This window comes from Hydractinia symbiolongicarpus, chromosome 2, assembly GCF_029227915.1.
Source record: "Hydractinia symbiolongicarpus strain clone_291-10 chromosome 2, HSymV2.1, whole genome shotgun sequence".
Taxonomy (NCBI): Eukaryota; Metazoa; Cnidaria; class Hydrozoa; order Anthoathecata; family Hydractiniidae; genus Hydractinia; species Hydractinia symbiolongicarpus.
The window spans coordinates 19,260,231-19,286,428 of NC_079876.1; the positions used below are offsets into that span (position 1 = coordinate 19,260,231).

At 32.1% G+C, this 26,198-nt stretch overlaps 2 protein-coding genes across 4 annotated transcripts in view; both read right to left on the bottom strand.

Annotated features, from left to right (window-relative positions):
* Positions 1-12,960, bottom strand: part of LOC130629906 (probable global transcription activator SNF2L2) — a 106,206-nt gene extending 93,246 nt beyond the window's left edge. Inside the window, exon 1 of the mRNA XM_057443282.1 lies at positions 12,950-12,960. The gene's annotated coding sequence lies outside the window, so the exon portion shown is untranslated. The remainder of the gene's footprint in view (positions 1-12,949) is intronic.
* Positions 12,961-14,517: 1,557 nt separating this feature from the next.
* LOC130629912 (TNF receptor-associated factor 5-like) overlaps positions 14,518-26,198 on the bottom strand; it is a 30,045-nt gene continuing 18,364 nt past the window's right edge. For 2 of the 3 annotated variants that reach the window (XM_057443288.1, XM_057443287.1), the window contains 4 exons: positions 25,962-26,126; positions 21,730-21,807; positions 16,955-17,029; positions 14,518-16,853 (listed from right to left, as the gene is read on the bottom strand). In XM_057443288.1, coding sequence (XP_057299271.1) covers positions 15,960-16,853; positions 16,955-17,029; positions 21,730-21,807; positions 25,962-26,126 — 1,212 coding nt within the window. In that variant the 3' untranslated portion in view covers positions 14,518-15,959. The remainder of the gene's footprint in view (positions 16,854-16,954; positions 17,030-21,729; positions 21,808-25,961; positions 26,127-26,198) is intronic. The other variant, XM_057443289.1, reaches the window with a different exon arrangement.

Genomic DNA, 26,198 nt, shown 5'->3' on the forward strand with positions numbered 1-26,198 from the left:
GCGATGGAGTGCCTTTTACAGTTAAGAGCAAGAGTCAGCGTACACTTTTTAGGCACGTAATACATCAGTCACTTTTACTAATATGACGTAATATTTTCTCAGATACATAACGCCTTAACAGAACTTCCGTCACAACAGACAGAAGAGCATTTTCAAGAAAACAAAGAAATGCTATGTATACCTAGTATATATCACTATTTTTTTCACATGTAATAAACCCCTCTTAACCTCACTCACATCTAAATTTACCCAGCATAAAACTATCAAATTATCTAGCATAAAACTATTAATGTAAAGATAGCATTAAAATTAGCGAGCTACCAAGCATAGCAGAATTCTTTTGCACAGATTTTCTAGCTAGCTAGCTACATATACTATACAGTGAGTGAGATTATTTTACCTTGGTTACGAATGTCCCATAACACAGCTCGTTCTAGCTAAAATCGTCCACAAAATTTGTTGACTCAGGAAATTTTAGACCAACAACCAAGAACCAAAGTCAGCAAAATAGTAATATATTCAAATAGTCTTTTCCGCTCCCACTAAGTAAGTAAGTAAGTTATATTTGCCATCATTATAAAATCGTTAAAAATATTTACAGAGAAAAAGAAATTGAAAACAAATAAATAAAATAATAAACTATATATAATATTAAAATGTATCATAAAAAATATAAAATAAAATGAAATGCAATTTTCCTGAGTGTTGATATGTTTGATGGCTGGATAACACAAAACAAGCCAAGGCGAGATTTCCATTGTGGTCCATTTCTACCCTTATAGAAAAAAAGATAAGCAAAACGAAAACGAAAGGATTATCAAAAGATCATATGAATTTAATTCACAAAATCATCTGAGTCCCTTCTCGTTATAACATCAAAATAGTGCTTTTTTAGGTTGTGTTTAAAACTGTTTGTAGTACTAGATCTTTTAAGACCCTGTTGACCTTGGGATGTTTTTACACAAGATTGTTCAAGCCTCTGCAATGATGAACGAGTCGAAGCTCTTCTATGACTTGATGGAATAAATACATCAGACATGTACAGAGGACATTTTTTCTGAAAAAATTTATATGCATGATTGTTTACGCATACTTTAAACCTTTCGCCAACTGGTAGCCAATTTATTTCCTTAAAATCCGTAGCACCTACATGTGATCTGCTACTTTTTTGTAAACAGAAGCGAACACATTTGTTTTGAGCAACCTGGAGCTTCTTTTTTAAAACTTTTGTCAGGTTTGGATACCACACAGTACTGGCATAGTCGAAATGTGGTTGAATTAAAGAGTTACAAAGAAGTCGTCGCAGATCCTTGTTCAAAAATGAGCTTTGACGATAAAGAAATTTAATTTTGCCATTAATTTTGTTAATCACATGTAAGGCCATTGACTCACCAGACAGTGATTGGTCAAAGATGCAACCAAGATATTCAACTTTCGTATGCTGCTTGATTTCTACTCCATTGTAGGAAATATTAAGTTTTTCTGCTTTCTTAATTTTTCCCCTGGAGGCAAAAAGAATAGACTTAGTTTTATCTTCACCAAAGTGTATGCTGAGTTTGTTGTCCACAAACCAATCACATAAATTACTGAAGTCTGTATTAAGAGCATTTTCAATCTCAGTTATGTCTTTGTGTTGAAATAAGAGACATGAATCATCTGCGTAGAGAAAAAGATCACATTGTACTAAAGCTTGTGGCATATCGTTTACATAAAGTAAGAACAGAAGTGGACCTAAGATAGAACCTTGGGGAACACCACTCATGATCAATGTTTACATAGCAAGAGGTTGACGGGGTCATGTGTGATCATTTACAATGTTCAGCCCTCAAATGGCACTTTTTAACATTAAATGTCACGGAGGGGAGTGGATTGCGATATTTCAGTGGACAATTGTAGCTATTTATTTTTTGGAAAAAGTAATATGCGTATGCAGATGAGCGACACGATATACCTGTACTAGGCACCCAGTTTAGACGAGATTCTCTACCTGTAAGCACTCACCCCGGAGCAAAATTCATTTTTCACCAGAAAAAATTTCTAGGAAAAAGTGCCAAGAAAAATGTTACTTCAGAAAGTTGAAATCATATGGTATATCATACGTTGAGTTGGATTTGTTTTCTAGTTACTTATTTAAGCGAAAGCAGGTGTCAATACGATGGAGACCTGTCGGATGTTTATCTTTTAACCTGTTGCGTACCGCAAGGGTCCACTGAGGGACCTTTATTGTTCCTTATTTTCTTCAATGATTGTGAAGATAACCCTAAACATTTAAACTGATCCAACTTGCAGACGATAGATTTGTTTGTGTATCAGATAAGTGTTTTTACATAATTAAACGTAAACTAAATGAAGATTTTCTTTCGATTTAAGTCTATTTTTATACCAACGAATTGATTATCAATCTCAGTAAAGGGAAAACCGAATCCATGTTGCTTAAAACTGCTATAAAGCTACCAAAATTTCCAACTACCTAGCCTTTCGTATGATCATAAGGATGTTGTGGCTACATCTCAATATAAATATCTGGGTACCCGAATCAATCAATCGTTAAATATGGAATATGGAATTTTAATTACCTCTATGAACAAGAATCAAATAAATTTCGATTGTTGAGTAACCTGAGAGATGGTTTGGTCAATGAATGGTCTAGCAAAATTTACTTAACAATGATTTTATCTGCATTAATGTATGTATGTACAACAAATTTGAATTTAAACTTTGGAGAAAAATATAAACTGCAATCAATGAGAAATCGAGTTGAGAGGATCAGTAATGTTCTACAAAAAAATATTATAAATATGGTTGAGAAAAGGTCAGTTTAATTGTGCGAAAAGCTATTAATGGTTTAATGTGTGATGGCTTTCCTAATTATGTTTATTGAGCACACGAAAAGAAACAGAAACAAGACGTATGATATACGCAAACAACCTCGCTAAAAAAGTGTATAAAAAGCTGAAGTTAGACACGACATATTTTGCTATTCGGATAGGCAATAATATTGATAGAAAATTTCTCGAAATTTCAATTTTCGTTAGGTCAGTCTGTAAACACGTCCTCGCGGGCGAGATAGTAAAAAGAAAAAAAAAAAAGTATAAATAGTTACCAAGATGAGATTCGAACACACGACTACTCCCGTGTCGGTGCTCAGAGAGGCAAAAATTTCCATTCTTGTAGGACACATTTGCGTTTTAATACAAGCTTACGAGCTTGTAATAATATTTATTTTCTAAAAATTTCTAGACTGAAACTCGAGTTTGCTAGTTCTGTTTTTTTTTTCGATCGGTGTAATTAATTTCAATTCTTTGCCCATTCAAATAAAGCAAACAGAGTGATTTAGGGATTTCAAGAATCTATGCGACACATATTTTGATGGATAGTATATGTATATTGAAGTCTAGCATATTTTTCTATCGAGTCTACTTATCTTTGTCCCTTCATGCTTCCTTGTTTTCTTTTCTTTCAGTCAATACTTCGCATTGCTACACAGAAACTTTTCATTGTCCTAATTTTTTAGTTCATTTACGTTTTTGAAGTTCCACCTACAATACAAGTGAGATTAACAAAGCTGACTTAGAGGCACTTTAGAGGTCGGCACGTAAAATTTTCCTTTACTCTTTAAATTAAAAATTTGTCTGAATTAATATGTACTTTTGCAGACATATTCTTTTTTCTAATCATTAACAGCTTTTTTTCCTTTAGAGCAGCAAATTCGATATAAATACCACCTACGTTGCAATATTTAAAACCTTTAGCTATTAGGGAGAACATTCTGGAGCAATCCGATAATATTATTTACTAGTTCATTAGTTCATTAATATCTTCTTGTATATAAACTAGTATTTTATTAAATGTTGTATTCACTGGAGATGGCAGTGGAAACAACTGGAAGCTGTAATAAAAAATGATTCAAAACGGCTTTGTCTCTTTATAATTTGTCGTTTTCTCTTAAATTCGAATTTAGATATGTTGGGAATTTCTCACAAACAATAATGCGATCGAGTGTTCGGACTGAAAAGAAATTCGGTACGCTGTACAAGCAAATCAATCTACCCGATGCTGGCATAGTATTAACACGTTAACAACATTATTTTTTTGTCAACACATCATAGTAAAAAAATAAGTTTCAAGTAAAATTGCTCACCTGCCTATGCGCAAATAAGTGGATTGATACAACTAAGTTCGACACTAGGTCTCTTGATGTTTTCCTTATAGAAACACAGAATTTGTTAACAAATTTCTTTTCCAATGTTTTTTACACCACTTAAAACTATTTTGCACACGCACAATTGGTGCCCGATACAGATCATGCACGTAATTTTTTGTGACCTGTGTTTTGGTGAAGGATTATGAAAGAATATGCACTTAGACTTATTGGAATGTTTATTTCTCAAAAATAAAATTTTTTCGTATGCAGTCTGACAATTAGTTTTTCTTAGAGTTTGGGGATTCCCCAGGCAAAGTTTTAATTATTTTCCAAGCTAGTTTACGTATGTCTTGTTAAACCTTTTCTCTACGTATGTCAGAAACCCATGTTAAGACAGTTCTATCGTTTAACATATATTCCTAAATTATATTTCCTTAAATTCAGGTAAATACAGTATTATTTTGACACTTTTAGGGACAATTTAACTTCTTAACCCGAAAATTTTTTTTTGAGGGGGAATTTTTGGTCCCCAAAATATTGCAAAACGGTGTACCAATGAAAAGAGGTGATGCAAAAATTATCATTTAAAAGTATGATTATGTAAATGCATCTTAAGGGAAGGAATTTTTTCTTATTATTACAATTGTAGCAATGCCAAGGGTTTATGTAAGTATAAATCTTTAATTACTGTATTTTCTATTTGCGTTTTTCTCAATAATTTTAACTGGAATTTCAAACGCTACTATCATTTTTATATCTAAGCTACAGAGGTAAAAAAAAGGGTGGTCAAGCAGAAATGCTATGCGAGTTTGAAGGAAAAAAAGCGGTATAGAAGGGGATATCGTCGGATCCCTTAAAATGAGATGGTAAAAAAGAAACAATAAAATTAAAAAAGAAACATTATTTTTAATGGAAATGAAAAGACCAGGAAAATATGATACCAGCAGTAAACGTATAAATTCCATTCCAGCTATAAGGATTTATAGATACGTTTTCCCTGCTTGTAATATATTTTTCCATCCATCGTTTTATTCATTGGTTTACTAAAATTTCTTTTATAAATACACAACGAATCTACCTCCGTGAAATTTTTAACGTTAGGTTTCTCCAATAGCTAGGATTGCTCTGCATAAATATGTATTTTTTTGGCCAACTATATATAGTTAAATCTTCTTTCAGTTAACTTGCAAACTTAAAAAGACGGATTATCATATTGACTTCTAGAAACAGTTTGTAATTTTTTTTGTATCAAAATGGGTTTGGATTGGATGTGTTAAAATCCAAAAATTGTGTGGTGTAAAATTGAAAAAACAATGAAAGACTGTTGTAAAGAAATATATGCCATATATATTCGAAATATATTGGATGTCAATGAAAATTTTGAGACTTGTTCCATATCAAGATTGTCAGTACATGCCAACTCTTGTAGCTAGCTTTATATAACTGTGGCAAATACAGAAAAAATAAAAATTAAATTTCATAAAAGTAGATGTGGAGAAAAAGAAATATTTAAAAAAAAAATGTCAACCGGACATCTAGAAATGTTTTTCAATTTTCTGCAAGGTTTAATTTGAATATAGACAGTGGTGACATTGAATGTTTTGCACATTACGGAGTTTCATACCGCGCAGGTCTGGGCACTAGCGAAGCGCTTGTTGGGACAAATTTTTTTATCCCCCGCAGAGCGAAAGGCATTTGCTAAGAAAAACATGCAGTAGCCATAGAATTATTTACTTTTTCGCTTGTATTTTCAATTTTTAAACTGGTGCGATATATTGATTTTACAATTATTTAAAGGAAGGATACTCAATATTGACATAAGATTGTATATTATGAAAATACAAGACCTAAACTTGGTTATTAATTTAATTGCTTCAAGTTGTGGGGTAAACTCATCATGAAAAGTTGGCAGTCAAAAGAGAAAGAAACCTTATTTTGGTAGTTAGTTACATCACAAGTTTTAATATTGTCTTAAAAATATCACAGTGCTGATCAAAGAGGGCTAGTTATGTCATTCAAGATTTATATAGCTACTAGTAGAGCCAAAATAATAACACAAGTAAAGAAAACAATGGGTTTTTTCTAAACTAATAGTTTCACGCTCATTAAACAGATACCTAGCTTTGTGTTTACTAGAAACTTTATTTAACTAACCAGGGTGGAGCTACCTATTTTTTTTATAAACCAAATTAAAAATTGTCAAAAAGCTGGTTGTATCTGTCTCGTAGTTTTTGTTAGCTAGGGGTCACACTGGGTCACTCATATATATCGTAGCCTTATTAATAGAGTGATCAGATGTATAGGTGGGTGAGTGCCCAGATGCTAAAAATAGGATCATAAAAACTTCTTTCTAATATCACTCAACTTCAAAAAACGTCAAACAGTGAACACCAACTTAGCCTTAAAAATTGCTACGCCTCAATTTTGCATTGGAATAATTTCACTGTAAAGTACAAAGTTTCGACTGGTGCAAAATATAAAATAAAATAATATACTGTGGTTAAAATAAAGAATTTTAATGGAAAATAACTTTTTAAACAAATTTAGTGACTTTAAATGATTTCGTCAAATATTTTCGGTTGCCAAATTTCTCTTATGTCAATGTACCAAAATTACTATAGCTATCACAAAATTGTAAAATGCACCTTGCCTAAATTTATTCTTGCATTTTACCAAAATTAAGAACACAATACAGTGTAACATGCTATTATACATATCCCTTCCTAGCTAGTTATGTAATATTTATATACAATAATTTCTAACAAAAAGTCGAAGCCAGTCATTATATCATTGAAGTGTGTATTTTATTTTCAATCGATTTCATCTGTGTTCTTTTTTATATAGCTAGTTAGCTCTACTTTGCAAATAAATCCTTCATTAAATGCTCTTCCACGTTAATCCATGTCAAACTTGCAGATCCATATGTAGCTAGCTATAGGTTACTGTAAAAAACTTCCTTTAAGTCTTTCTATAGCTAACTGTAGTTTTTATTTCTTCTTGCCAAAGTGCACTGATAATGATAGAATGGTGTTTCTTTTTAACCATTACTTTATTCCTCACAACACAAAATGTTTGGTATATGTAGCTAGCTTGCAACAGGAAGATAACCCCTAAAACCAACATCAACAATATGTCTTCTCTTGCCTCTCTATAAAAGTCAGTAATTTAAGTTTTCTTCGAATTCCAACATCTTACCCATGTCAATATACCACAAAGAGGGTTAGCAACACCATTTAAACGTGTTATTAAAAAGCAAAACGTCAGTTAAAGTTAAAAATTAGTTGGAGAAACATCAGGTAAGATTTTGCATTTCTGCCTCTTTTCGCAGCATTAACCAGAATGGTTGTGAAAAACTGACCATGAAAATTATTTGGGCCATCGAGACAAATGAAAACAAGCCAAAAATTTGTCCCTACAAAGCGCTTCGCTAGCGCCCAGACCTGCGCGGTATTAAACTCCGTAATAACAACCAAGTTAAGAGAAGATAAAGTTTCATAAAAATTCAAACCATATTAAGTGTCGAATGACTTAAAGTAGTCCAGAAAAAGTAGCTAACCATTGCAGAACGTAAACACGTAAGCTATACGAATCATAATCTGAACGTGGGGTGTATTTCAACCAATGTTTAGTTTCCACTAAACATTGGTTCAAGAAGGTAAAATTTGTGTATATGAAATTTGCAATGTTAGTTGTCTATAATCATCATCATCATCATCATTGTTTTTCCATTTCCAATTAAATTTTTATTTTAAGTATTAAATATTTTAAAGAACGCACTGTAGGCTCAAAATGTCTGCAGGTGGCAATAACGAGGCCCCAGGAATTGCGAGGAGATAATATACTGTAGGAAATTCTATGAGAACTGGAAAACTATCAAAGATTGTAGAAAGCAGGGTTAGGTCAGGTCAATCAAATGTTGTCCCAGATGTGTGTATACCACAAAATTTTAATAAATAGGTCTCACGTTTTTCAGAGAAATCACTTCTACAACTTTGAAACTCACTAAACCAGAAGTTATGAAGCTAGATCAACTATATAATTTTCAAATTGTTTTTGTAGTTCCATCTAAATTACGAGTTCTTGTTGTAATTATATATTTGTTCTTAGAATTATAGATAAACATATATATAAAGTTCCTTTACCGCAATAATACTTCCTAAAACGTGTAGAAAACTCTTGTTTACCACAAATCGCTTTTTGAGAGCGACCTTGTGTTCGTAGCCAATAAATTAATTAAACCTTACATCATAGAGCAGGGCGTAAACCAATCATATTTATTAAAGATTTTTTTTTTAAACCAGCTTTGAATTTCCTAATTATTACTTTGTTAGAAATTTAATCTGGATTATGTTGACCAGTATTTCATGGTAACAAAATAGTAAAAACAAGTTAACAAATCTAAAACATTTTCTTTGCATGAGAACGGAATTATTGCTGACGTAGCCAAAATTTGTTTATCATTATTACTATTGAAATAGTTTGCCCAGGATAGCCTTTTCAGTTTCTGTTGGTACTGCTTACAACGAGGGTCCAGCGAAGAGGCCCTAGTGAATCTCAAGTCATGCAAGAAGAACAATCGCTCAACTAGACAACTGCTTAAGATATCAATCCTATTCTCATGCTGAGCGCTAAGCAGAAAGGATAGATTCACACTTTTATACTATCTGGCATGACTCAGCCGGAGTTTGAACCTAAGACCTTCCACACTGGAAATGAACGCTCCACCATAAGGCTACCAGTCGGTTTAGGATTTAGGGTAATATTTCTGTAAGCAATACTTTTTTTGGATTAAGTATTACTAGTATTTTACGAATAAGGCGAAAACTCTTTCCAGAGGGAATTTTGAAGACCATGGCAAAATACACAATTGAATAGGTCATTTTTTGTTTGACATGTATTTTTGTACTCTATGAATGACAGTACCAACTCTTCACTTTAAGATTCAAAGATTACCAATTCCCCACAATATCGTTGATATCATGCACTGATGATTACCTGGTAGTTGTAGGCGCAAGAAAATTATGTTTTCATTAATAGTTCTGTCCAGGATTGGAATCTTGGTCACTTATGCAAATAAGAGCTTGCAAGAGAGTAATAGCCATTAGACCAACAGGGCATACATAATTTAACAGTTTCACATTATATTCATAAGTTTACAGTAAAGTCGAGTTAACTAAACTCGACTTTTTGCACTCTTTTTCAATGGAGTTGTGAGCTCTAGCTAGGGAACCTCTGCCATGTATTTCGTTGTTGAATATCAAGTCTATTGTTTTTAAAAAATGCTGTTATATTAACAGTGCGTTAACGGCATACAAAAATAATCTTGAAGGTCCTTAACACAGTAACAACAATGAAAGTTTTGGAAATTGGAAGATATGTGTGCTCATACTGATTTCACTAAGGGACTGCCGACAAGTAACTTTCGTCATGCTACATAGAATGTTGTTTCATTGTGGGAAACTCGAGTTTCTACGCTGCATAAAGATCAGATAATAGTGGCAGAATATACTTGGATAGATATCATGTCGATAATCATTAAATTATATGAAACAAAAGTTTCAGCGCACCCTGATAAGAATAGGAGAATATGTCAAGTCAAGTCTCCAGAGATTTTTTAAATACATATCCGAAAACGAAAAAGAAGCCCGGGGAACGAGATTGAAATGTGCCGGAAAAAAAAGGATCTAAATTTTAATGAAGAAAATAATTAGCTGTCTCTAGTTGCATGCACTTGCATGCTGGTAAATTGTGTATTAGGAGCGGATAAATAAAATTTAAGACTGTAAGTCAGACCAATTTGCTCGTGAGAAAAAATTAAACATGGTGTTAAAATTATAGTGCGTTTTTATCAAAGAAGGAAGCAATAAAATGCAAAAATAGAACTAATCTCTGTCATTCATTCTGTAGAAGTTTCATTGACCATTCTCTACAAAGTAGACATGTTTTGTTCAAAAAAATGCATGTATTCAATTCTCCATTGCGCGTGATTTTTAAAACTTTCAAAACTATTTTATTAAATTTAAAACTATTTGAAAACTATTTGGAATCAAAACACAAAATGAAAGCAATACCAAATATGAATTGTGCTTTTGTGAGAGCGCATGTAAAAAAATGAAATAAAAATATTAAGGAAGTAAATACATCACTGTCTACGTTAGGTAAACCCTGCACAATTTTAAATCCACAATAATATGAATTCACGGCTCTGATTGGTTTTATTCTCGGTATATGCCAATTAGGCGATTGATTGAACTTAACTTGGAAAAGTTGAAAAAAACCTCTCATTTTATATTATAAATATTTCAACCACACTTACACATTGCATGCTGGAAATTAAATTCAAAAACGCAAATGGATTCTAGTTTCCCGTTTATTAATGTCCTTTAAACCTCTTACCCAGTGCTTCGCATTTTTGACAAACTAGTCGTTAGCCCGTGGAAAACCCACACGTTCGCCCGTCCTTTTTATACCGCATTATACGGGCATTATAATATAGATGTGCCAGGTGTTTTACGCACGTGTTAAGCTTGGTTTTCATGAGCATTAATCAGAGAAGAAATAAAATCATTCGATTTTCTGCAGTTCTAATTACATTTCGTGTGTGTGTGTTGCTGAATACTAACAAATGAACCACATTATTTCCTTGGTTAATTCAGTGGTTTTAACTACAACATGGCAATAATTTGCAAATAAATTTCGGAGTTATAGTAGAAAAGCGTTGTCAATTAAAAAAAAGGCTTTTCAGTTTATTTTGCAAATTTTTCTTTAGCTGTGAACGCATGTACTATGCCAAATTAAGAGTGATTTAGAGTAAAAAAAAAAAATTATTGCATGCCCACTAACATGAAAACAAACAACAGGGCGCAGCTATTGTTACAGTTCAACGGAATCACACGAGGCATTAAGGAACGACGTAAATTAATATGCGTTCCTAGCAAGGTATATTTAAGAACATTTTGGTGTTTAAACATTGTTACGATACATTTATGAACTTTTAATTAAAAGTTTCATTTCAAGAATATGTAAAAAATGTTATGTTTGGAAGAAAACTTGTCCTAACTACCGAGCTAACGAGCGCATTTAGCTACTTTGGTGGAAAATGCAACCAATTAATGCAACCATTTTTAAGAATACTTCCGCAATATGCATAATCATGTTTAATTACAAATTTATGCGGAATTTTTTTTTCTTTAATATTTGCATTATTTAACAAAAAACTCAAACTAAAGATTTAAACCTTACATCCGTCACAGGTAAAAACACATCATGTATTTTTAAAAGCTTCGAAAAAAATGAAGACATCATTTTCATTAAAACGAATGTTGTTTTTCAAGTTTTATATTTCAAGTGCAAAATACTAGCTCTTGTTAATATTATCACTTTTACTTTGATTTGCAATAAAATTTAATGCGTCACTGCATTGTATCTGTATACAAAGCCGTTAGTTGCACAAAATAACGTCCGCTAAAACATTTTTCATACTTTAGTTAGCTAGTAAAAAATGTGATTTTGCCTGGTTTTATTCAGACTGAATTTATGTTTCATATCTCTTTCTTGTACGTTTGAACGTAATGCAGCATAGACTACAGAAAACTTTAATCGTGTTCGCCCTACAGGAAATCCATCTGGTTTTGACGGAACTTTTGTACTGATCGTGTATTTCAGCCTTTTAAAATAGCGTCCTTTGAAATCAATTAAACATTGTTGATTTAAGAAATGCTTTCTCACCTCACTTCCTCACTTCACTTCACATCACTATACTTCATATATAGCTAAAAGCTTCTAAAACTCATAACGCACCAACAACAGCTTCTTTTGTCCATCTTAACTAAAGCTGAACTCCAATTAAAACGGCTAAAAGATATAGTCAGGAAGCTTTCGTAAAAAAACTTTGGTGGCATGAGGACAATGTAAAACCTACAGACTAGGTAGTACCCCGCTGATGACAAAATACCGTGTTTCCATACACAAAAACCGACTTGTTTTCGGCTGGAAAACGTTGTACGTATTAACTGTAGAACTTCATCTGAGGCAGGTGGTCAGAGCAGCCATTAATCGAAAGTTGCCCAACATTAATCTTCCACCCATGACCATCTGGTGATGGCACCATAAAATGTCCATCCGATGTTGTTTTAACCATATAAGTAACGTACGAAAGACGTTCACGATGTTACAACGAAAAGTATGGCGCTGAAGATAAGTTTAGCGGTAAGAAGTGTTAACTTAGATGAAGTAAAATTCAAGAATCTCACTGCATTACGTTTGTCGTCGTGATGCCATACAGTTTGCATACAAACTTTCCCACTGATATACAAATTGTTAAGTTACGTTGAATTTGCAAATGTTTCAGAAGGGTATGTTGAGTGCATTGGCCTTCCCTAAACCATAGAACGCACTAGTACAGTCGTAGGGCGGGAAGAGACAAACAACCATTTTCTCTTAGTTATGGTACGATGTCAGACACATTATTAATGCATGTGCGTTCATCTACGCCAATTTTGCGTTGTTGTGTTTTTGTGGGAAATGTAATAAGTAGACAGTTATGTCTCTATCTAGCGTGTGGATTATGACGAATTTTGCATTATGATGTGTTGCAGTGTGTTGAGCACAAGGTAAGACTTTGGTATCCTCTTCTTCTTGGTAATGCTTGACAACAATTCGGCTTAACAAAAAAACGACAAGCTCAGTTGCTTTTACCATGCTTAGCTAGATCAGAACATTTTCATAAGGAAACCTCTTTCTTTTTTTACTTATTTAATTAAAATCTGTTATTCTTTAAAAGATTCTTATCGCTCTTAAATTCTGTTAAACTCAGGAAATATTTACTTTAATCTAAAAGTACTGAATATCAACTTTCAAGTCAATAATTCTCTTGTCTCAAGCTTTTGCATTTTCGACATTTAAATGAGCGTGTGGAAAGCTCATTCATGACGATATAATATCGCAATTGAGTGAGAAATTATTTAAAAGTAAAAGGAATAACAAACCATTCATTTTGTAGTGCTACATTAGGCGTGCGATGCCAGATAACGCATAGTTGCTTCATCTTAACCCAGTAGTATAATAAAAATCATAAGTAATACAGTAGATAATAAGCAAACATTCGAAAATGATTTGACGCGAAGCTTCATGGTCTTATGTTTAATTTCCAGTTTTAATGGACCTGAGAAACAGAAAAAGGCGCGTTTAAGTGAATACCATGAACTCAGAATACCATGACATCAAAGTGGCACCAGAAATGTTTATATCATTGAGCATAACGCAGTGTTCATTCCACTTTTGAAACATTATAATGTCATCTAGTAAAACTGAGAAGGTTTCGTTGTTCAACTGGAAACGAATAATGAACTTTTTATACGATGTATTTGCAAGAAAAGAAGAGTGAAAGTATACTTGGCAAAGCTATCAGTATCGCAACATAATTTTAGTTTTTAATTCAGGTTAAATAAAAATCACCTAACAATTTTAACAGTGTGTTTTGTAATTTCAAAAAAGTTATAAATAAAAAGTTTTCTTTTTCATTGAAATATTTGTTGAACTTCTGAATTTCCACTAATGGTTCATGAGATATACTCAGGATACGGGCTGAAGTATATTTTCTTCTTGAAATGACTTTTTTCATGGCTCATTCCGCTAAGGTATGAAACAGATAAAAATTAAAAGAGCTTTAGTGGTTGGTTTAAAAATTTCCTGACCTTGGTATTAGTTTATCAAAGAAATGCGATATTCAATCTAATTCGGTTAGGGGTTTTTCGAACGTTTTATGACCGCGAAGAGAAGGGTGGATACCAGCCCCGCTATAAGCAACAAAATGGCAGCAGAGAATTTGACGTCATCGGAAACTTAATCTTTTCCAAAGAATCAGTTTTAAATTATTGGCAGCCGAAAGTTAATTAACATATCTTCCGGTTTTACACAATTCTAATGAAAAAACAACAACCACTCCTCAAAAATTCAATTTTTCTGTATTTTTAAAAAAGAACTGAAAAAATCGGAAAAATTTTTCAAAAAAAGCTTAATCCTATCGAACGTTAGCGTCAACAATCCAGTAGTCACCAGGCGGGGTAACACCTAAACCTTTTCATTCACGGCAAGAAATGTAAGTGCTGTGTGAAACACAGCAATTTGAAAAAAAATCTCTTTATATCGATGTGTGCAGGCATCCTTATCATAATGGTCTTTCGCGTAAATAGCTTTAACAAAAATGAGGCCTCTGCCAAATATAGCTTCTCAGCTTCAAGAACAACGTCCATTTCTACCACGCTAAAATTGTGTAAATTTGATTCCATTTTAAAGGAGTGTTACTCCGGTTATAATATGTTTGAAAAGCCAGAACCGGTAATGTTACTAGATCTGAAAATAATATCAAAACATTCCCAATCTAAGTTTATTACCTCTTGTCACTTATAATACATTCAAAACTACAAATATTAATTACAAAAAAACAAAAAATTCGTACATAATCAGACTTCTCTTTCGCTCGTGTGATCACTTAGCAAACAGTAACTTGACAAAGACATGCTGCGAAACCCAAAACGATAATAAAATTTTTTTACAAAAGTATAATACTTATTAACTGCCTAATACGAAAACCCAATTCTTGTGTGATGAATCCGAATATAGAATTGTTGGCTTGTTTAACCAGGGTTTTTTTGATACAAACCGGTTGGCGAAGCTATTGAAACACTGTGAAACTAAGAAGGAAACAAATAAAATTAAAAAACTCTATTAGTGACTTTGAAAAAAGTGATAAAAGATCGCGCAAAGTTACGTATTAAAAAAAACAAAAACAAAAACGAGAAAAATACATTTCTGACAACTAGTAAATAAAATTTATGTGTTATGCGAAAATCTCAAACCGTTAAAATTCTGAACTTGTACAACTTTTCCAAGCGATTTTTGTTTAAATTTTGTTAAAGGGGCTAAGGAACGACTGTTGGTTTTCGACTAGTGACTTACACTAAAGTCAAGCTGATGGCGGCGAAAAACAAAATGGCTATTTTTACGGCATGTAGGTAATTTAGAAACTCGAACATATAGATATATCTAGACTTTTTATCTTCTCCAGCTTTGGTCATGTTTTCATCGAGAATGAGTCTCGCTGAAATATTTCTTTGTAATATACTTTTTGAAAAAAAATACTGAACCAGCGAGCAAAGTGCGCTGATCTGTTCATTGCGCAAAGCGCGTTTGCCGAATTTTTAATATGTGCGCGGGATATACGGAATTGTGAGCATTTTAACCGGTTCGTATCCCCTTTAAGAAAAAATACAAACCTTCATTTTAAATGTTAAAACAAAAAAATCACTAGTGCTCGCGGTACCTTTATGTTGTGGTTGACGAGTTAAAACTATTAACTAGAGAAATAGACTCTGAAAAAAAAATGGTGTGTTTTTTCGGCCTTCTGTACTACTAGCTATTTTCTGATTATGTCACAGTCATGTAAGCCCTTGAATGACAATTATGTTCCCTTTACAAACTACACAGAAAATATTTTCCTATGGTTAAAAGAGAATAAGAATAGAGAATTGTGACTTCCTGCCAAACAAGAAAGAATTTTATCCGTAAAAAGTTTAGGAGACACTGAATCATTTCATGGATCCTATGGACTAATTTTATAAAATCAGCTATCTTCCACTTGATACACGGTATTTACCTTTAAATAAATCACTACTGTTTGCGGTTTACAAAATACAACTATTAATATAGAAAAATCCTTAAAAAAAAATTGAATTGAAAATTTTTTTTCACGCTGAAGAAAGTTGTGTTAAGTCGGTTGTGTGTTGTTACTCACATACGTGTTATCTTCTTGTTGTTAAATGGTTCTGTTACTGAACCTTACAATAATGTAATACTTTCTATAATATGATGAAAAATAATATTTTGCTGTTTCAAAGGATAATTGAGTACCATCAATCTCAATTTTATGTCCTTCTTCGGAATTTGCATCTGTATAAATCACACAACAAAACTTTTCTCTTGTTTTCAAAGTGAGACAAAAGTTGTAGTATGTCACTGAACAATCAAGAAATTCATCTCCAAACACACTGCAACCTTGCTGCGAAGTTATGCTAAAAAGTCTGGCCAAAGCGTAATTAGTGTTATAAAGTTTATAAAATCGGTTTCCTTCAATTTGATACATGGTATTTGGCTTTAACCGCTCAACAAAATTGTGTAAGCGGTTTTTCAATGATAAGGACGTTTTAATGAAATCCTTGCCTTTGATTGCCAGTTGTTTTGGTAACTCCTTTTCAATATTGTTTTCAATTTTTTCCCAAACATTATTAGGAAGGTGAACTTCTTTCTTCAGATCTGTGATAGATCCTTTTAACATCTTAATGTATTCCTTTAGAATTGCTTCGTACACAGCTTTACAAGTATGATCTTTCCCCTCGCATACTTCTTCCAATTTCGTTATTAACCATGGCACTCCCTTTACAAAATATCCGAAGTGTATTTGATATTTGATTATAGAAGGTTCGAAAAGCTTCTTGAAGTTAACTGAATTGCTATTTTCCTTTTGTTTTACCAATTCAGAAACTTTTTCCTGGTAAAAGTCTATTTCAGAATTTTCCCTGATAACAGCTTGACTGTGTAATTTATCTATTTCCTCTTTCATTTCTTGCATATCTACATGATATTTTTTCACAGTTAAAGATAAATGACGAGAAGCATCTTGATTATGCACCGACATATTCTCTCTAGGACACTAAACCAAAATACATGCACACTCTAAGACATTAATGAAAAAAGGCAAATGCTCAGTTTTAATGGCGTTCTGGAACGAAACTAAACAAAAATAGTAAGTACCGTGAAATCGCATCCATAAGATACAAATTCACATTGGATAATCTCTTTACCACAGGTATTGCAATGCTCCTCCACCTAAAAAGTAGTTATGAAAAAATATATATTTGCCGCTACAAAAATAAACTCAGAAACATCGTAACGAGCAAAAACATGACATGTTTAATAAACACCTTGCCATGCTGAATGTTATGTGCGTTATAAATAGGTAAAATCTTAAGATTGCTTTGTTTACTTTTTTAAAAACTGTTTTGTGTTTTAGTTCAAATAAGACATTAAAAGTAAGGAAAAAATAAAAAAATAAACATTTATTTGATTTGTGAATGAAATTGGATTTCACTACCTATATCTATTACCACATAGGCAAGCTGGACATTTTTATTGATCTATTGCCTTAGGCAATGGCCCTATTGTTTCAACCCGAAATCCAATAATCAGCGTGTATACTGCAGACAAGAATTTTTGTATTTTCAGGGTATTATTTATGTATATTATGCGTAAGACATCACTATTGGTACTGGCAACCTCACTGGCAAATTATTTTTGTCCGTTCTTACTCTTACCCCTGTAACCTTAGAGCATATGGGAAAAAAAACAAAACAGGCATATTAAAGTGATAGGATATAGCTACAAATTGTCCGTTTCGCGTAATAAAGCTAAAGATACTAGCTAAATGACCCGGCTTCGCACAATAGATGAAGTGCAGAGCTCAACTTTTAAATATTTAGTTCCTTGTTGTGTCTTTTTTATGACAAAATACTCTGAAAAATGTGTTAACAATAGCAATGTGTTAAAAATAGCAGTTAACAGTATTCTGAGAATATGTTGAAGCTCGATTGTTTGATCTAAATAAGAAAGTTTGTTTAAAGCACAACATTTCAATAGACGTTTACTTTCTTATTGCAGGTAAAGTAAACTTCTCTATCCGTCAAAAGCATCAATGGGTCTGTTCACAGGGCAGAGTTTGTCATTAAATGTAAATTATATGGCAAGCATTATTTTATTAAGGTATTATATATTTTTTCAGCCCATAGTCGTGCTAAAAATATATTAAGAATAATGAGGATACTATTTGTCAAAAAAAAGTTAAAAATATTGAGGGTGAAACGAAAAAAACGCTATTCTTATGAGATACAGCGTATATCTCCCAGAGAAGAATTTATATAAACTGTAAATAGTAGTAACAACGGAATTACTACTTGTTAACACTACAGGGCGGGGCGATTCGGTGTTGTTGTCGTTTTTATACATCAAACCTAAATGTGAACAAAGTTAAACCAATGTTTAAATTTGTTACGTTACGATCGTTGAAGTATATTCGATTCTTAAAAACGCTGCATTCGTATCACGCTCGGGACGTTTGCGCTGTTTGCTTGATACGGTACAAGGACAATGATCTGACCTGTGATACTCTGACCTGTGACAATAAATTTTACCTGTGTCGCATGAAAATATTTAAACGGTTTTCTGCATGATCTTATGAAATCAATGCAATGTAACGTTGTCAAACTGATTGCTACATCCTGAAATGTGTGCTAATACCCACTAAATAACCGATTTTAATAGAATTACATTTTTGTGTTGCAAATTGTGGGATTTTAAATTTTTTGGTAAAAGATGTTGGTTATTTTACATTTTATGATCATTTTTTAGAAGGAAGGAATATATGCAATGTTACTAAAACACTATTTTTTGTATGATTTCTATATTTTGCATAAATATGTGTGTTTATGAAAGAGATTGAACAAAATGAGTGACAATTCTATATATATATTGATTTTTTTACAGTTTGTGTAAGATTTTATATGTCGAGACAAAATAATTTACGGTTTTTTTAATATTACGGATTGAAATTTTGCGGTAGAGGGCAGCATGCAATATAGCGAAATAATTAAAGTTTTCATAAATCTACTGTAGTTGGCGTTAACTGTTGATTTCTTACATTTTTCTTACATACACGGTATGCAATAGACTAAATAGCTGATTTTGGTATATTTTGAAATTCTGGAATAATCTTTTTTATATTACTTATCGAAATATAGTAAAAAACTTAGTCCGAATAAATTTTTTTGTACTCGATATTCAAAGGAACGAGATAAAAAAAATATCAGCTGGTTATGGTTTTAACCAAAATATGTTGGGGGTGTTTGAATGCTATGGTACACTTTTTCCTGCTGTACTTTTTATCATTCATCATCATCATTCTCGGCTTAACGTCTGTTCTCCATCCTACCATGGTTAGAGGGGGTATATTAATGACCCCTTTCCAATCAAATCTAACACGGGCAAAAATTATATAGTTTTAGCAGATTTAGCTTTTTACCACTGTTCAACGTCGTTGGACACCTTCGATATCTTTTGACATTTTAAGTTTTTATTATTTTTTCTTGCACCTACTTAGACATTTCAAAGGGTATAAATAATGAAGATTTTGACTTTCAAAAATTAAAATTTCAGTTTTATGTTTGGGATTTTGAAATGTTATGGTGAACTTTTGGTAACTTAATTTTTTACATTACCTTTTTGCATTGTCAGAGCAAGGCATTTTAGTAGATTTGGCTCTCACATAAAATGCAGTTGTTAGACACTTTCACTGTTGAACAGTTGCAGTTTTTTTGATGCACATGCTTAGGTTGCGATCATTGAATAAGGCAGATAGTAAAATTCTAACTACTGTGTTACTTACTTTTTGATGTTTGTATTTCTGTTACATAGATTTAATAAGAAATACAGTGGACTCTTTCACGGGCATACAGCTAGTATCTCTATAGTAGCACAGAGCTTTTCTACAATTAGACTGTGAGCTGTTGTGTAAGTTGATTTTTTTTGTATTTTGTGTTATAAACTTCTTCTATGCTTAAAACTAACTAACTGTAAGTAATGTCAGTTTTGCTGGAAGAAAAGTTCACGATTTCACGTTTTTTTTTTGTTAAGAACTTCACAAAATTTTGCGGGAATAAATATTTCGTGATGATAAAAAATTACTGAATGTTCAGACTAAAGCTGTTTAACTGTTGTGAGGGAGGACCATATGCAACTATATATACTAAAAATAATAATTTGATATTCTACACTTTCCAAGTTGTATTTTGTATGCACTAAAATGACTGTTTTTTCTGTAGTTGAATTTAATGGGTTTCATACCCTTTTTGTGGAAGATTTTATGGGTGAAGACAATATAGAACATGCCAATTGAACTGATTTTTATTCTTATTTTGATTTGCTCCTCAGAAACCTTTGTGTTCTACATTCATTGTAAACTTTTGTGAGGAAGGACCATATAAAATCTAGTTGGTAGAAAGTTACAATATTGACAGTCACAGCCCAGACAGTTACGACAACAATAATAATAATGTCATAAATAATACATCTCAAATATGTATACACAGGCCTATCAATAAGAAAATAACACCAGAGCAATAAATCGCTCCCCCACGGTTACAATAAATTAAACTGGGCAAGCAATCTAAATAAATAGAATAAGATTATAAATGCGTATTTTATCACAAAGTCTTTTTTATTTATTTTATTTTATCTTGTTAATATATTTGGTTCTTTTAACTGTAAAAAATAAGAAAGAGAACATTGATTTCTATGTGAGATGAATTGATATTACTCAGCCAGAAAAACTTTTCTGGAATTGGGGGAGCAATTAATGTCTAAGCTAGTGTCGCATTTCTCAGAATTGGGAGAGCCTTTGCGTGAGCGAGAGCATTGGTTTCCCCTTATTGATAGGCCTGTATACAACTTATTACGTGATTATCTTGAAAACCTTCAATATTTTAATCTGAAGTTTCGAAAAGAAAGGCTTGCAACAGTAAGCACAGATCTATATAAATAACTTGTTTACGCGTTTTAAACATTGTCTTTTCCCTAAATGCTTACACAACGATACAACCTGAACAATATAAAAAAGTCAAACTTAAACAAACACAAAAAACCAAAAAACAAAAAGTTAAACTTCAAAGAATCAAATATTCGGTTGCATAACATCCTCTTCCGCAAAAATATGCACAAAATGTAAAAATTAACCGGTTAACAAAACATTTCTTTTGTCTAATGATCCGTACTGACTTTACCAAACATTTTAAACTTAAATGTCGAAAAAGCAATGAGCAAGGAGTAAATTTCAAATCAACAAAAATCGTTATTTTGAAAACAATGTATATAAAATTTTTTTGGGTTCCATTGGGCCATTGCTGACGTCAGCAAAATTTTTATAGCCTTATATCTTCTTAGCTATGCGTTCGTCGAAAACATATGATTCTATACATTATTGTGATGAGCGTTTCAACCTCTACACATTACAGAGAAAGAATCAACTAAATTTTGCAATTTTTTTTGGATCTGCACTGTTGACGTCAGCGAAACATCTTAAATACCTATTTGTCTATTGTTCTTTTGCCTAAGTGGATTTCTCTACGGGCCTTATCGACTAATGAAATAATAATTCTAAGTTATTGCAATATATGGAAAACTGCCAATTTCAAGCATGTGTGATGTCATCAAATTATTGTTTTAACTGGAATCAGTTTGTATCTAAAAATTTTATCACCTAAGCATAGGTAGTTTTAAAAGCGCTTGAACTTTGTAGTATCGTAATATTCATCTTCAATACCTATGCTGAACAATTTGTAAAGCTTCGTAGTTATGTGACCAATAAATGCGGCAGGATACTGCAATAATTTCTAAAACATTTAGAATCTTGTTGCGTCAAATAAAAGCAGGTGTACCTAACCTTGCTGTGTTATTTATATCCAACAAAACATTGTACTTACCTTTTCTCTCTCAATAAACTCATCTGAGCAGTTGTATGGGCATTTCACAGGGTATTTATCACATGTACTATAATGATCCTAAAAAGAGTATAGTAAAGGAAGCCTGTACATTTTAAAGTACTTATAGCAACATGCTTACATCATAACCATGCACATGTATCAGGTACCAGCTGTCCATTTTATGTCTTACATGGATATCAGTACGGGTGCAATTTAGACTGTGACTATATGAGTTCACGGTACTAGAATCACGGGTCACTTTCTTATGACTCGTGCATTGTCTGCCCAAGGCATGGCGTTACGCTATAATTTACTAAGTTAAACATTTTTTGCCACACGGGGGTTTATTTGTTGTTTTTTTTAAAAGCCATACAGAGTCGTTATGAATAGAATAACTTAATTTTACCCCCGGTTTACCATGTGCGTGCCATATCTCACGGAAACAAGTTTCTTTTTAAATTAAACCTGAAAAAAGTTATTTCAAACAAGGTATGCCAATGTTTACTCATCATAAGGTTGGCTTATTTGTTCTTCTATATTTTCCATTTTTGTGTTTTGAGACCGAGGTTGCTTCCTTTTATAGAAAACCTATTGGATTCGAATATGAATGTAATCCAAATCTAAAATGTAAAAAACAAACTGTTGTTGTCGAACGAAGTTGGTGTTATTAGTTAGAAATATTTTTTAAAAAAAGAAAAACGTGCCATGATGTAACATCACTTAGAGAATTGCTTGAAAATGTATCAAACAATTGTATACGCTTCCAATTTATTCTCTTTGGGATGAAGCATAGTTTAGTATTCGAAGTAAAAAACTAATTGAACTTTCATCCAGAAAACGCTAGCAACAACTGAGAAAGTGAAAGAAAAAGCAAGTGTGTTGTTTAGATTATTTGGTAAAGAAATGAATTACATGGGCTTTTATTTTTATTATTATTATTATTTTTTTTTTTGGGGGGGGGGTGAGGCGGGGGAAGGACTTATAAACATGGCATTTTCCATTTAAGGTAAAATGTACAGGGAAGGCTGGGGTGACTATCACATCCATTTATATACATAGTGCATTTAATATATACAAACTGTTGTGTTCTTTGTTGTTGAAATTTTGTGTTAACTTTTGTGGCAAAAGGATCATATACCTCGCAAGCCATTCGTGTTTTTATATTAAAATGAGAAATTCAACTCTGACATTATATATACAAAATCAAAAAGTAAAATTACCACAAAATCCATCAAACGTTATTGACCCTGAAAATTTTAAACATTTTCCTAATTCTTTTTTTGTTGGCGAAGTTTTTTCCCGCAAAAGACATAAATCAGCATGCTAACTTTTCTTGACTTTTGTTGATTTAGAATTATTAAACACACCCATTTGGTTACATTTAGTGTAAACTTTTGTGCGTATGGCCATATTCAATACACCAAAAGAGCTACTTTATTGATTTTATACTCTTTGTGAGCTATTTTTGTCTTCTTTTTAACATTTTGGATTAAGTCATTGTTGTAGAAAGCATTAAAATATGCATATAAAAAAAGAATTTTGCAAATGTCTGTTTTACCACTCAATTTTCACATTTTATATAAATTCTTTAAACCCTATTTGGCATTGGGGGGGGGGGACATAAAGTGCCAGCGGCATTTTCAAAGTCTAATAACTTTTTAAATACTGGATGAAATTACTTGAAATTTTGTGACTTTTCCTAACTTTTACTGGACTTTCAAAAAATAAAATTAAAAATCCAAAAATGGTCCTGTCAATGTCACTTTGTCCTGTTTGACAGGTGGTCATATCAACTTTTTCACTGTAGTGCTTAAAATAAATGCTTTCTAAACTAACCAGTTCTATGAATTTGGGATTATGTATGTGACAGTGACAAAAGTCATCATACATTGCTGACATGCATACTGTGTGATTTGCAGACCAGAATATTGGTAATTTATAAATCGGAATATTTGTAATTTCCTATTTCTCTATTTCAATTGTCATATAATGACGTCATAGGTCATTTTCTCCCATGTCAATCCAATTTCTCTTTATTGAGTAGCTACTGACATAAGTGCCAGTAGATATTACCAAGTTTTATTCCATGACAGCTACTTACACTAAGGTTCTCAAATATAGGTTTTTCAAGAAAAGTACTTGAAGATTTGAATTCTGATTGAATTCCATTTTCTCCTTAGAGAAACCCTTTGTCTTTATACCACCTGTTAATGTTTCTAATAATATCTTACATTCTCATATTACTTTTTTAATGACTAGTAATGTAAATAGTTTTAAAAAATATACAAAAACGAGAATTTCCAAGAAAGACATATTTTCTTCAAATTAGTCTCATTATGACGTCATCACCTCCTGTAATGACATGTCAACTTAAATATTTTGCCACTAATTAAGTCATAACATATTAATGCTTCTTTGTGCCAAGTTTTGTCACTTGCCCCCACCCCCCCGTACTTACAAGGGTCAAAAAAGCCCATACCAAGTAGGGTTAAGACAGGATGGTATGAAATAGACCAAAATACCAGATCTTAGTTGTTTTTAATTTACAGGCTGCGGCTTGTGAAACTTTAAGGTGACATTACTGATATAGAACTAATTTTGGTTATAACTGAATCTTTTTTTGACATTTTATGTTACTTTTTTGAGGAAGGACCATACACAGAAGAACAATTAGATTTTACACCTTGCAAGCTCTGTGTTTCTATATTTTGTATAAATTCTTACTGGAGAGGACTCCTCGACTTAAATTTGATCCGTTCCAAGTCGTGTTTTTTGAAATTTTGTGTAAGATTTAATGGTTAAGGACGACATGCAGAATGTCAAACAACTGATTTTCGTTGAATCAAAAGTACTCTGTACAACAATTCCTTTTTTGTGAGGAAAGAGTGTATGTCATATTATCGTATGTATACCAAAATAATTAAATTTTGCAAACTTTGATTTTGTCGTTAACCTCTCGTCTTTTACATTTTGATTAAACTTTTGTGGGCGATCGTGGGTATGCAATGGACCAATATAAGAGAACTTAGTATTATTTAGAATTTGTATTTTGTGTTGCAAATTTGGTGCAAAAATTGACACCAAATGAACTGTTAGATTGATTGATTGTTGTTTTAACATGACTCATTATGACTCAAACTTTTTTTGCATTTCTAATTTTACTAATTAGCAAAAAAACATTTTTTGCCAATAGTTTCACACCATACAAGCTGTTATTTTATATATATGTTTTATGTGAGATTTGAAATTTTGTGTAAGACTTTATTGATGGTGAAAATGCATGCCAGTTGCTAAAAGGACTGATTTTTATTAATTTCGCATTATAAAACCGGATTTTTTTTCTAAAGTTTAGTGAGGAATATGCAATATATCAAAAAACGTTTTGTTGCATTATAATTTATTCTTCCAATCCATTTTTTACACCTTAGATAAAATTTCTGCCAGAGGCACAATTTATTGTTTATTTTTCACATTTTGTGCCGACCTTTGGCAGGGTTTGCAATAAACTGACTGATTTCAACATATACATTGAGAGAGATTTGCGTTTGACATTGATCAGCTTTTGTTGTATGTTACATTTTAAGTGATTTAAATTTTATTGGTGAGATTGTTTTAAAATGCTTTGGTAAACTTTTTCCTAATAATTTAGAATGTCAGAGCAAGTAATTTTAGTAGATTTAGATTTTAAATGTCACATATATATTGTAGTTGTTGGACACCTTCAATTTTTTTGGTCATTTATATAATAATGCAGTTTGTAAAATTCGCACTGCTGTATTGTTGTTGTTTTTTATGGACGTATATGTTACATGAATTAAATGAGAAACACTGTGGATTCTTCCACGGGAAAAAAGCTAGAAAGAAGATTATTAACGCTTTATCTTTTTGGAAGTTTAATTAAAGCAAGTTCTATCTAGACATAAAAGCAAGGCATTACTTATAAATGATAAAAGTATTTACAACACTCATGCGTACACTTGAAACAAAATAATAAGTGTCATAAGTGGAAATTATGGATAATGGTATCTGTACCAGCATGTCGCATATGAGAAAAAAAAGCCACCCGTTTATAAACGTTTGTTTTTTATAAGAAGGTCAGAATTTTAATTTCTCTTTTGTTCTAAACAGTAGAACTATTGTTTCTGAAATTTCAACCTAATAATCTTATGAAGCATATTATAAAAAAAAACTAACCTAATTCTACTTAAGAAATAAAGCGAAGTTAGATATACCTGGATTTGTGATTGGCAACATACCCATCTGCAATATCTGCATGTTATAGATTTATAAGGACATTCCACCTGATGTTCTGCAAGAACATATCTTTCAACATTTTCCTCGCAGTGTGTAAAGGAGGAAGTAACGAGATGAAAATTGCATTCTTTGACAAGATGGTCCTTAAAATATGACGTTAATGTTGTGTTAAAAGATTGTAACGAAACATTACACTGTCAGTGACTAAGGGGATA